Here is a 13913-nt window from a genome sequence, read left to right on the forward strand (position 1 = left end):
ATAAATCTACGCAAGCAGTACACGACCCTCTGAGGTGGCGCAGCTTATAGCGGAGTTTCCGACCAAACAACGTCAGTTGTGAAGTTGAACGTGAACTTGACGGTGACGTTGTTTGGTCGGAAACTCCGCTATAAGCTGCGCCAGCTCTCATGGTCGTGTACTGCTTGCGTAGATTTATTCAGAAGGCTTTAGTCTTCATGCTGACTCAATTAAAAGTCCCCAAACCTCAGATAAAATATGTAGGCATGTGTCAACATTGGTCAGCACATAAAAAAAATGATAGCTTATATAAAAGCCAAGTTTCACTTGTATGCCTAAATGCAAGCATTCTAGAGGCAGGTTAGCCTAGAGTCCCATACAGAAACTGCCCCTGCAAGCCCGACACCTTTTTATTTATTTATTAGGATATTTCTAGCATGCGCGATTGCGCTGCTCACTTGACAGCTTTCTACTCGCAGTGCAACGCGCTGTGAGCTTGTAGATCGGCTCTCGCGGACTCGCGCTGCATGTTAAAAAACAAACTCACAATTATTATAAGAACATACACTTATCTGCATTCTGCACTGTACGAATCCAACGTTGTTTAGTGTAGTAATGCCTGCAGTAGGCCTATTGAAATTGTTTTGTTACGGAGCTCCTTTGAGTCACACTGTCGGTGTGTGTGTGTGTGTGTGTGTGTGTGTGTGTGTGTGTGTGTGTGGACAGTCCAATCTGGGTGAAATTCACATTGGAAAATGAATATAACGGCGAGCCTGGCCCGGACAGAACAGATTATTTCTATGGTTCACAGACATGCCGGTCTGACAGACAGACAGCAGTCACGAGGGCTAATTAGCCCTATACAAATATAGAAGTCCACATTATTGCATCAGCGCGTGCAATTCGGCCAGTCATAGTTTTAAGCCAGTGCACCTTAATTAATTATAATATGGGGAACTTATAGCTAGGCTGTAGGCTACTACATTGATCTCATCATGAGATCAATCAAGTTTGGTGCCAAATGTCCCGTGAATCATTTTAATATGACGACATCATGAAATGAACCTGCACTTAGATCTGACAAAGAGGAGGCTACCCGCCGTATATGGTTGAAAATGTAAATAGCTATAGGCCTATGCCTACGTGTCCATGATCAGAACAAATCCATTCTCCACATGGCATTCAGACAGATGACAGTGAGATGATATTAATCTATTCCCCGCATGAATCAATGCAGCTCTGATAAAAATATCGGATATATGTTTTACCTCTGCAAAGGTGTGAGTGAGCAATTGTTCAATAGAAAAGAAAAGGCTTTATAATATAATTGCCAAGTATAGGCTAGCTTGCTGCCTTGGTCCCGAACTTAAATAAATAAATGGCCAAGCTGCATTTTATACCGTAAGTCAGCTTGCCATTGCTGTAGCGGTGCGGAGCAGCGTTCACCGTTTTGTAAGCTTGGGAAAATGATTTATATAGTTTAATGGTAGGCTATAGACAATATAAAGAATCACGCACAAATGTAATGGTATATGGATGTAAAAAAAGAGACTGCAGGTGGTGGTCGTCGCTCCGGCGCTTGACATGGTCAGATCATTTTATTTTAATTTCCTGTCCTTTGATGGATTGAGTGTCAGTTTGTACAGTTTGTATGGTCTATAGTGGTATACTTTATACAATGGTGCAAAAACTTGTTTGTGGTCCTGTGGAATTATGAAATTAATAGAGGGCTATATTCATGATATATCTGCACAGCACTGACTGACCGCGGCAGTATAGCCTAATTTCTTTCCAGCAATCATTTTTATTTTAATTTGTGAAACCACTATACTGGAAAATGTCATTATTTTGTTGCATTCCGTCAGGAGGACCTCTATTTCGTTTGAGCTGTAAGGCCTATAGTTCTTTTTTGTTTTTTTTACTGCTGTCTGCTGAGTCATGCTTGACGCCTTTTATGGTGTGAAATGGGGCGTGGATCAATGCAAATGAAGTTATCCGCTGATTTTCCGATCATTTGGCACCCGCTCGCATTCACCTGCGTACCTCACAACATACACCTGCGTACCTGTGGTACACACCGCTCTTTGAATTGCACGGCAAAACAACGTTGCGTGATCGGACGGAATTTCCCGCATCTGTTTACGCTTCCGTTACGCTTCCGTTACACTCGGCGTATTTCTCCTTTGTGAATGAGGACCTATGTGCGTAAATCTCCAGATCCCGACTCTCGACTTATCTCTCCATATAATTTAAAAATGATAGACACTTTACCATTGCTCTGGCGACTTGGCAAGTCCTGCACAGAAATTAATAGCAGAGTCAGACCTATAGAAGTGTCCACAACCAGTTGTGAGCTTGTAGAGTGGCTATATTTTCGAGCTGTATAATAAATGTCACGTTATAATGTAGGCTAATACAAGTTCACGCGCGCACATTGTCAGCATGTAGGCACGTCACATGCTGACATGTCAATGGTGCGCCTACCTAAACATGAGAGAGATGTGCCATATATGCGCACGCACGATGCGATTCCATTCACACCTCTCTCTCTCTCTGCTCTCTCTCTCTCTCTCTCCTCGCATGACCATGACCATGAAATGGAGAGCAAAATACAGCACGATATAGTTTCACATGCGGCTATGCACACACCACTCATAGACTTGGTGTAGGCTTACTAGGCTACTGCGGTCCTTATTGGTAGGTTAATATCCACAGTTTATCTGTAGCGGTCCGCAATGAACCTATTGTTCAAGCTTTGCACTCGGCACCAATACAAATGAAACTATTTGAATAAAGGTTGTATACACATCAGTGAAATTAACCTCTGGGAAAATCCCTAATTGAGAGAGTGTAGGCCTATAGCAAGCAGGCTGCATGGGCTTGGGCACTATACCCTACCATCTCTCTATATCATTTGATAAAGGCATATTAAAAACATGACTTGTACACCCAATGAAAATATAAACTTCACAGAATATATACCACTTTGAATTATAACAATTGAAGATTATCTGAATATCGCACGAGTAAAATCTCAATTTCTTTGCGAAACGGGCCATTGCGCTGAGGACTGGCAGTGTTTTACCTATACTTTTGAGGACCTCTGCTTGGCTCCATGGTGAGTGGGGCACCGACGATCAGCAAGCTCACAACGCGCTGCATGTGGACGCAACACTTGGAGCTTGTAGATACACGGAATGACGATAAACATTTCACAGAATATATACCACTTTGAATTAAAACAACTGGACTAGTATTTATTATTGGATGCAGCAGAGCAGAGCCTTTTCTCGCTGCAGTTGATGCAACATATAATAAGTTTTAAAGTTGTTATTTGTTAACAGTGATATATAAACATGAACAATTGGATAGATATCTGTGTAGTTTCCATGCAGGCACAAGCTGCATTTCTCACCTAATTATAGTTATAGATAGATGACTTCCGCACACACATGATGACGAGGCATATACAATGTGAAAGGAGACACACCCGCACACTGCCACTTGCTGCGTTCAGAGCATTTTATTAAAGCAACGTTTCGGTCTTGCGACCTTCCTCAGGCTCCTCAGGCTAGACATTTGTAGAATGGTCCTCAGGTCTAAATGGGTTATGTGGTAAAGCCTGATGGGTTTCACTGTGTGAGGGGATATAGTCAGTGCAGTAATTGTAATAGTAAGTTTTTATTTATCACACTGTGGTGGCCGACCACATTTTGATATGCATTAGGCCACGGACCCCCCATTTGATTCAATTTGGGTTTTATTTGGAAGAAAATTGAGGGTGAATAAGAGTGAATAAGAGATTTGGTTCCATTTGTACGCTCCCTGAGCGTACAAATGACAAATTGCTAGAGGCATCAAATCAACAGAGTACAGTAGAAGAGAAAACCAGCTGAGTGATGAAGAACTCTCTATTGGCAAGGACACCGATACCTTCATCCAAAGCCATCTAGAGCTGGAGCCATTTTTCAGAGATATCAGAAAGTATTTCTCAGCTGGAGCTGAACACATGATTTCCAAATTTCCATTTAGCGATGAGCTGCTGATGCATGCTGTGGTGGCAGACATAACCAAACGGAAATCTGTCCATTTCCACTTCATCAGACGCTTTCCATCTATTCTGCCTGGAGGGGTCACTATGGACCAGGTGGAGGATGAGTTCAGGTTGTATCAAACGTCCATCTTGGAAGACCACATCCTCACAAAGCGCACTGATGAGGCCTGGTGGGACATCAGATCCCATCAATCAGATCTTCTCCAAACTTTCAAAGGCCATGCTTGGCATACTGGTTATTTTCCATAGCAATGCTGACTGTGGCCTTGGAACGCCTCGGAATCCCCCAGGAGGAAGTCACTAATGTTGCTCTGGAGAGGTAAGTCTGGAGCTCTCTGGTGGAGCTGTTTCCCCTGCGGTTGAAGATGGATGGATGGACAGAGTTTTCTAGTTGTACGGCTCCAGTTTGAGGCGAGGCACGATGTTCATGGACTGCAGCTCCTGGAACAGCAGCTTTGCGGTGTACGGCATGCGCAGCGAGGACACGTGGCCCGACGAGCGGCAGTAGTGACACCAGCCCGCGTACGCCAGCAGGCCGCACCGCCCGCACACGTCCACCTTGGTGGCGTCGCTGGCCATCATGAAGCGCTCCTGCAGCAGTGCGCTGGCCCCGTAGCTGATCAGGCAGTCACGCTCCATCTCCCCCAGGCGCATGCCACCGTCGCGGGCGCGTCCCTCGGTGGGCTGTCGGGTGAGCGCGGACACGGGGCCCCGGGCCCGCGCGTGCATCTTGTCCAGCACCATGTGCTTCAGCTTCTGGTAGTACACGGGTCCGAAGAAGACGTAGGCCTCCAGCGGCTCGCCGGTGCTCCCCGACGTGACATAGTCCTTGCCGTGGTAGCTGTAGCCGCCGTGGCGGATCAGGTCCGAGCACACGTCACTCACGCGGCTGCCGCCGAACGCCGTGCCGTAGCGGAAGCGCCCGTCCAGGAGCGCGGCCTTGCCGGCCAGTAGCTCGATCAGCTGGCCCACGGTCATTCGGGAGGGGAAGCCATGCGGGTTCATGATGATGTCGGGACAGATGCCCGAGTCGCAGAAGGGCATGTCCTCCTGCGGGACGATGAGGCCACACACGCCCTTCTGCCCGTGTCGGCTGCTGAACTTGTCCCCCACCTCGGGCCTCCTGGTCTCCCTGAGCAGGACCTTGACGAGGGTGTCGCCTTCCGTGTTGGACGAGATCATCACCTTCTCCACGTAAGGCTCCGTCGGGCCCTTGTGGCTGACGGGAGCCTCTTTGTACTGGGGGGGCTCGCCCTCCGGCGTCCCTCGGGCGCCCGTCGGCACGTGCTTATTTACCAGCACCTGCACGTTCTTCACTCTTTCACCAGGGGAGCATATCCCGTCTGCGTCCAGGATGTGGTGCTTCCAGACAGGCTCGCGCGTGGCAGCGTTCAGCACGGGTCCCATGAACTTGTCGAAGGTGCGGTCGGCGTAGCGCTTCCGCACGCACTTGGAGCTCTTGTAGACGTGGCATCGGCCAAAGCCCCGGTCCAGCGAGGCCTTGTTGAGGACCAGGGCGTCCTCGATGTCGTAGCCGCTGTAGCTCATCACGGCCACGGTGGCGTTCTGACCGGCCGGCAGCTTCTCGAAGTCGATCAGCTCGATGGTCTTGGTCTTCACCAGGGGTTTCTGCGGGTACGCCAGCAGGTACATGGCGGTGTCCATTCGGTTGCGCTGGTTGTAGCCGATGGTGCCCATGGCCTGCTTGCCCATGGCACACTGGTACGTGTTCCTGGGGGACTGGTTGTGGTGCGGGTAGGGAATGAGCCCGGCGCAAACCCCCAGGAGCGTGAAGGGCTCGATCTCCAGGTGCGTCGTGTTTTCGCCAATCATGTGCTCGTAGAGGGCGATCTGACAGTCGTTCTCCTCGTTCACGTCCAGGTATTCCACCAGGCCCTCGCGGAGGAAGTCCTCGAATGTCCTGCGGCCCTGGGACAACTCCTCTATGTGTCCATTGGTCACCGCCGGCCGTCCCTCCGTCACGATGATGTACGGCCTGCAGAGGCGTCCGCCGTCGGACGAGACGTAGACGCAGCGGTCGGTCGCGTTGGTGGAAACGGAGACGAAGTCGTCGACAAAGCCGGCCCGTCGCATCAGCCGGAAGGCACGGACCAGCCTGCTGTGGTCCCTGACCGCTCCCACGATGCTCCCGTTGAGGAAGACCAGGAAGACGCCGGGGTGGGCCAGCTCCTCCCCGCAGAGCAGGCCCACGTCCTCCACGCCTAGGTTGAAGGCCAGCCTGACCACAGGGCCATCGTCTTCCGTGTCGGTGGTGACGTGGGTCATCAGGGCCAGGTGCTTGTCCAGGCCGCAGCCCACTCCCTCAGGCGTGTCCGAGGGGCACAGCATCCCCCACTGGGAGGGCTGCAGCGAGCGCGGCCCCGCCACCTTTGTGCCCTTGGCGAACTGCGACGAGACCCGGGTCATCGTGGCCAGCGCTGATATGAAGGAGAGGCGCGAGAGGTTCTGCGTCATGCCCTTCTGGTCCATCCTGAACCTCTGCAGCGTCCAGTTCCCCGTGGAGATGGCCGCGGCCATGCCGCTGGCGATCTGATCCTGCCGCATGTGCTTGACCACGTCGAACTGAGCCGTGGCGCCGCCCGCGCCGCTCTGCTTGGGGATGAGCTGGTCGGCGGTGCTCCTCATCTCCTGGTTGAACTTTTTGAAGAGGTCCTCGAACAGCAGCGCCAGGAGCTGCCCGGCGAGCTCCAGACGTTTGTTCCCGTAGTAGTCCCTGTCGTCCACCTTGCTGTGGTCCCGCTGGGCGAGGATGACCCGTCGCACCATCACGGCCAGGTAGATGCACTTGGCACGATAGTTGAACTCTTTGGCGGGCACGTGCGCAAGGAGCGAGGCCAGGAACTCCCTCGCCTCTTCCGTCTTGGTCTTCTTGGGCCCCGCCCACCTGCGCGGCAGCGGCGCCCGCACCTTATTCCCGAGGTACTGCAGAGCCTGCGTCTGGCTGAAGACCCGCGCCTTCTGGCATTCCTCCAGGCTGGAGGTGAAGACGGCCATGACGTGTTCCTCTGTGCCTATCATCTGCACCATCTCCTGGTCGCTCTCCACGCCCATGGCCCTGAACACGACGGCGACGGGGGCGTCCTCGCACAGCGTGTTGTGTCTCACGTAGAAGCGGCCCTTCTTCGCCACCACGTTGGTCCTGCTCTTCCGCTCGTGGGTGCAGCTGGTGACGGAGGCTCCCAACGCGCCCCGCTGGTCCCGCTCCAGGATGATGCGGTTCTTGGACAGCTGCTCCTTGATCAGGACGACCTTCTCCTGGCCCTTGACCACGAAGTAGCCCCCCGGGTCCAGGGGACACTCGTTGAGCGCGGCCAGCTCGGCGGGTGTCTTCCCCGCCAGGACGCAGTGGGAGCTGCGCAGCATGACGGGCATCCTCCCGATGGGCACGGCGTGGCGGACGACCCTCTTCCCACCTCGCGTGTACTCCACGTCCACCGTGACGGGCGCGGCGTACGTCAGGTCCCGCAGGCGGCACTCGTGCGGCGAGACGGGCCGCGTCACGTTGAAGCTCTCCTGGACGTCGGGCGTGCCAACGTGGACGTCGAGGTATTTCAGGTACCACGTAGGATCGACCAAACTCGTGACCTTCTCGTTCGCTTTCACGATCTTCTTCAGGTCCACGTTGACGAGGTAGTCGAACGAGTCGATGTGCTGCTTCACCAGTCCTCTCACCTTCAGGAACGCCGGCAGCAGTTTCCACTTTTCCGCCACCGTGTCGACAGGAGCGGCGAGCTGCCGGGCGCTCATGCCCCCGAACGCGTCAGTGAGCACCTCCATCATGCCTTGTTCCGTTTGTTGTTATTCGGGTGCAAACACTATGTTCGAAATGTCTAATGGCTGCGCTGGAGTGACATCACTGTGACTCAAACCTAACCATATATGGAGTTCAGTATGACTCAGACATAACCATATATGGAGTTCCACTTGGACATAACCATATATGGAGTTCCCACGGCAGCTCTACCCACATATGACATGTCATGCTGACTGTGACAGCGTCGTGACACCAGTCCCAAAACAAACCGTGTCGTCATGACGCCAGACTCGAAAACCTCAAACAAACCCTGTCGTCGCAAGTCGGTTCGGCGATGCGACCGACATAGTTGTAAATAAATATGTGAACCAGTTTTGTCATTCTTTATTTACACAGGCTTCGGAAGTAGATGCGACGTGCGTCGGGCCGAGCCTTCCAACGGGGCACAAAAGTTTGAAAAAAAATAACTCCATGCAGCATGCCATTGGAAAGGTAATTTGCAGCTGAATCCGAAAATGCAAAGACCTAACATTATGGAGTTACAGGCCGCCGAAGGTCTGCAAAAATAGCCAATCTAAAAGCTCATTTTTCATGACAGTTTTCAGAAAAACCTTGTTTCTATGTCAGTGGTTCTCAAACCCTTTCGTATCAAGGACCCCAGAATAATCTGTTTTTGGCCGCTGCACCCCCATCTGAAAAGATGTTGTTCCAGGGACCCCCCAGAAGCAAAGACTTGCGTTCTGTTAGACCAAGATTAATTATGCACACGATGACAATTAAAAGCTCTTGGAGAAATGGTCTGGTCTGAGATGGTATATTTATTCCATGGTAAGATTGTACAAAATGATGCAGACACGAGTTCTCAGAACGAGACTCCGCATGAACATGAACAAAATCACTTTGGTTTGAATATATAAACACACAGGATTCTTCAAAAAGAGGTGGTCCTACATGACAGGTTGTTAATTACAAGATTACAACTGATTTGCTCCCAACAAGGAGTGCAGGTTTAGGCCGGACCCCATTGATGAGTTGTAGCAGGGAGTCTCCCGGCCCGATAAGATAAGCGCCTGAGAAAAAGGTGCCCATCTGCCGAGCCGAATAATATACGCTCGGCAGTGGCCCTTCTCACCCAGAGCCTCTGACCTTGTCCTTATTTATCAGTATAAACCTTTAGACCGCGGAAAGCCTGGTTGAGTACTTTGACATGTTGGAATGTGAGGATCAACACATGCAGTAACCTCTAGCATTATATAGAAATCCCAATACACATTATGAAATGAAAAATTATAGAGAATTAATTGTATTTAACGAAAGGAGAATTAATATTCTCCTAACAATCCTCCCTTTTGTTTATTTAAACAACTTAAACTAAACAATCAAATGTGAATATACAATTACAACGGAGATTGCCGTAGGACACACATCAGTGGAATTCCCCCCAATGGTTGCAAAAGAGCACATCAATCACAGCTGGACATTTCAGGCTGATTTTACCAAGAGAGGACACCCACACGTTTTCAAGCAAAGCAAAATATATCACAATCAAAATACTTGAACAATAACCAAATGTAAAAATGGAACACAAAAGACAACCAGAGGGGCGAGTACCCAACGTAAAGGTGCAACCTCGTACAAAGTGCAAGTTTTCCTATATCGAATGAAATCATCACCCTAGCAGCATATTTATCACCAGCAACAACAGGCCTCCCTTTAGCCCGCTGCCAACACAATTTCTCGTTCAGACCGGGAACCTAGTGGGAGGTAGAATTCTGATTACGTACAGTAGTCCATTGTAAATCTCCACCTGGGAAACAAACACTGTTTGCAGATATCAAACAGGAAGATTTGGCATCGTGAAGACAGTGACCTTCCTGTCTCCTGTCTAACACCCAGGAAAGGAGTATAGCATTAAGTTAGATTAAAGTCAGACAGTGAACCCACAACACGGGAGCAGCATTGTCTGGCCTGTGGAAAAAAACAGAACAAATTGGCATGCGGTTAGCGAGAAGACGCCCATTAATTTGCCCTATGTGTGAAATCACTTTGAATCAAAAACCCTCAAACACCATTTGTGAAATCACTTTGAATCAAAAACCCTCAAACACCATTTGTGGCCATGTGGCCCGCTCCCTCATCACCTTTGACATAACCCAGATAAACAAGATACCAAATCCAGGCAGAGCTACAGGTGGACATGTGACATGCATGCAAACATCAATTAAGACATTAGAAGGTACACCATTCATCCCAGTGACATATTGTTAGGTTCGGTCCGTCCGGGTCGGCGTGCGTGTGGAAATCCAATGAGTACACGAGTGCTTCCGTGTGCAGTAGAGGCTTGCACAGGCGTGTGTGCGTGTGCGCACGTGCCAGCGAGAGGTAGTTCAGTGAGAGGTAGTTGGGGGGTGTGCATGTGTATGTATGCATGTGCAAGGTTGTGCCAATGAGAGGTAGAGACGGTAGACATTCAGAGGTAGGCAGTTATGTGTGTATGACAACAAGGCTCCACTGTCTCAACTGGCGTGTTGCTCCAGCGCAGACTTTACCTCGTCGTCGAATCAGCCTCCTGGCCACTAAGGGGTGTCCACTACTCTGGCCCTCCGTGTCGGGGAGCCAGTAGCCAGATCGTAGCTCCTTGACTGTTGAGCTGGTGGAGCTGTTGCTCCCGCGACCCGACTACGGATGAGCGGTTGAAGATGGATGGATGGGCAGGGGTCTGGGCCAGGTTGGTTGTAGTAGAAACGAATCTCCTCGTCGATGAAGCCGCCAATCACCGGAAGGCCTGGGTCGAATCCTTTGTAGTGTGTGGCATGACTCCATGTCTCTCTTTCTGGGGCTCATACTGCCGATGGGCTGGTCAATAGGGCGCGGAAGAGATTTTTAATCTTGGTGATATCCTCGAATATGAGGTCATCAGGTTGGAGATGCAGACAGCTGTGGCCCCTGGGTGGGCAGGGCAATATTCATCCTGAAAAGACTTTTAGTTATAGCAGAACAAATATCTTATGAGCTCCGAGGCCAAGGGTTTGGCCTCTGCTCCGGTGTTTCCTCCTGGTCGGCTCCAGCGGTATGCCTATGGAATAATGTGGACGCCTGCGCATAACTTACCTAATCAATACCTACCTATAGATACTGGATGTAGTAGATTTCTTCTGCTCAAGCAGGAAGTGAGCATACGGAATCTGTAAGTCAAGAATTGGTAGAGAAAGTAATTTGAAATCAGTACAGCTGTCTCACAAGCAGACACAGCTGCGATCTTCTCATTTTGTCAACAAAGCGGACAAAAAGGAAAGTAGAAAAACACCAAAGCCGTAAATAAAAACTGCGTCTGTTGGTGGACGCCATGTCAGCAGAGAGGACATGGGAGTTTTCAAGGAGCGGTCATGATCACGTGCCCATCAAAGTCTGCCACTGTCGGCATGCATCCGCCTGTCAAATGGTGTGATAAAACAAGCAAGGAAAGCACATGTTGCCTGCGCCATACGTGTAAGCGTTGGAGAATTAAAACAAAATAAAATGTCAAGATCCTGGTATAACCTGCCAGTCAGTCACGGCTGTGCACGCCTGCACGGTCCCCTCAGTCAGTCCAGTTTTCCTGCAGCACACAGGGATGCGTGGGGGGGGTTATACTCCTATGAGATAACAGTTAATATATTGCTCTGCATGGTGACGCACAGGCAGCCAAGAAAGACAAGAGAATTAATCTAAAAGATATATATACATATATATTAACAATAATAATAGACACCAGAGCATGGTCACCGTGTGGCTATGAAGAACATAACCGGTGCGAAAACATGTCTGTGGAGCGTGTCACAAATGTAGCAGTGTGTAAGCTAATTTAGAATCATCCAGCTGGAATAGATATGAATTTAATTTGACACATCGATAGGTAGGGTAGTACCCTACCACAATGGGGGGTTAAAATGTGTCTTGAATCAGCTGTAGGCCTTCCTCCCTTTAGTTGCAACATATGTTATGTAATTTTACTAATTACCTTAAAGACACAATGGTCATTATTTATTAATTTATTTGCATCACAGAGGCACCTACATTTCTGTCAACATTTAAACCACAGTTTCACTAACTTGTCTAGGCCTATTAGCAAACTTCAATATTTCTAATATTATACTGAAACTCAGTTACTTCCAGCTTCATATTTATCACAAAGCGTAGTATATTTGAACCACTACAATACATTTAGGACATTGGAACCTCATGTATAAACCATCTGAAACTCAAAATGAGCACATGTGATGGATAATTTTGAATTATTGTAGATCTGTTATTTTGTGGGATTTGGTTACATGTTCCCAATAACTTTGCCCTGTGTGCCATGAGTTTACATCTCATTTCTGCCCCAGCGTAAAACAGATAGTATTAATTCTTCCCCCCAGCTGGCGGGTAGATAAAGTATTGTTTTCTCCTGGCCTTCATCGTCTGTGTCAAACTCATTCTAAGGTATTCTGGTATACTCTGATACTTTTACTCAGACTGAACAGAAATACAGACAACAGTTAGAATGCTGCTTGTGTGTGTTTTCTACTTGGGGGCATCGTTGCTGTATAGGAGTGTGGGGGGTGTGCCCCAGTGGGCTGCAGACAGGGACAGCAACCAATGTATTGTAGTTTTCCTCTAAAGTATTCATCCTTAAAAGATATTAATATAGATTTACAGTTTAACATATTAACATTAAAGATAAAGTTAATATTCACTTGTTTAATGAGGTTTTACAGTCCTGGCTTGAGTACTTGTACTCTATTACCTTCTTACAAATTCTCCTCAACGGGACTCCTCCAGAGTCCAGATGATTGATTAGTTGATAACTCAAAGGTTATCTTAATAGTTTATGGCTCTACACGCCAAAATGGTATTTGGAGTTTTCTGTTTTAACCCCTTAGTTTCCAAAAGCAGCTTTAAGACGCTGCCCCTTCCGACATTATGGTATTGGGCTTTTCATATTCATATTGGTAAATACGTATCATTAAATACATAACAAAATGGCCTTTCTCGCCATCTTTCCAACAACATGTACCTTTTTCTCTATTTTGCAGTATCGATACTTTTACTTTAAACATTTGAGTACGGTTTCCCTCAACTGCAGTTGAACACCAGGTCAAAAATACATGGGCAGTTTATAAACGAACACTGTGAGGCATATGTGGACAAGGGACATTCTAAAACACATAGTAATAATAATAAAAAACAATCTTCTCTGTGTGAGACTTAAGTGGTGGTGTCGTGCATTGTCATGGCACAGGGGGTGTATGAATGAAATGAGGCGTGGGGTCGTGATTCATGTTTCAGAGGGTGTTTGTTTGCGTGTGGTGTTTTTAAGGCATGATTATGATCTGCTTGATTGCAATTTAAGTGTGGTATAGTGCAATGAAAATGGCTCAGAGGATGTTTGTTTGCGTGACGGCATGGGACATGTTTTATTTCTCAGGTTGTGTGGGGATGTATGTGTGCCTTTTGGAGCGTGTTTATGTAGTGTTTGAGTGGGTGTATGGAGTGCATAACCTTAACCTGTGACTGACTCGACGTCTGAACGCACAGTGCAGCATCGGCCCCAGCTCTCTCGTCCGCCTCCCCTCACCAGACAATCCGGCCCAGCGCCCGTCATCTCCATCATCCCTGGTCTCCGTGGTCTCCCTTGGAGTCGCCTGACCCCTCCCCGTGCGGCCCTGACCTCTGTTCCCCCTCAGTAACGGGCAAGCCGCTCTCCATTCAGCTGTTGGTTCTTTTCACCTCCCTTTTCACCACTCTCGTTGTCGTCAGCTGTCTGCATGTCGGCCGGTGGTACGTTGGTTTCATCCTCCTCTTCTTGCTGGGCCCATGGGTCAGGATACAGTTCATTTGAGGTGGGCCCAGCACCTGGCAGATGATACGTTTGTGAGGCGCCCTGTGATCGGGGCACCGTGCCAGTCCTCTATAGGCTGTTAGTCGAATATGTTGGTGTGCCCTTTTGTACTGTCACTGTTTAGACAGCACTGGGTCTGAAATGTCAGTGCAGGACGAGCGTTGGGTGTCGCCTGCGTCATTGAGTTGAATCAAGTCCATAGGCTGAGGGCAGCCCACATCTGTGCAGACTGTGTTTCTTCC

At 49.0% G+C, this 13913-nt stretch overlaps 1 protein-coding gene across 1 annotated transcript; it reads right to left on the reverse strand.

The window, feature by feature from the left end:
* Positions 1–4420: 4420 nt before the first annotated feature.
* Positions 4421–7831, reverse strand: LOC306930851 (DNA-directed RNA polymerase III subunit RPC2-like; the record flags this gene model as incomplete). The annotated part of the gene is made up of 1 exon (XM_079511947.1): positions 4421–7831. One exon carries the CDS (start codon positions 7829–7831, stop codon positions 4421–4423), a length of 3411 nt encoding a protein of 1136 aa, XP_079368073.1.
* Between the last annotated feature and the right edge of the window lie 6082 nt (positions 7832–13913).

The sequence above is a fragment of the Electrona antarctica genome, assembly GCF_951216825.1.
Source record: "Electrona antarctica genome assembly, chromosome: 10".
In the NCBI taxonomy this organism is placed as follows: Eukaryota; Metazoa; Chordata; class Actinopteri; order Myctophiformes; family Myctophidae; genus Electrona; species Electrona antarctica.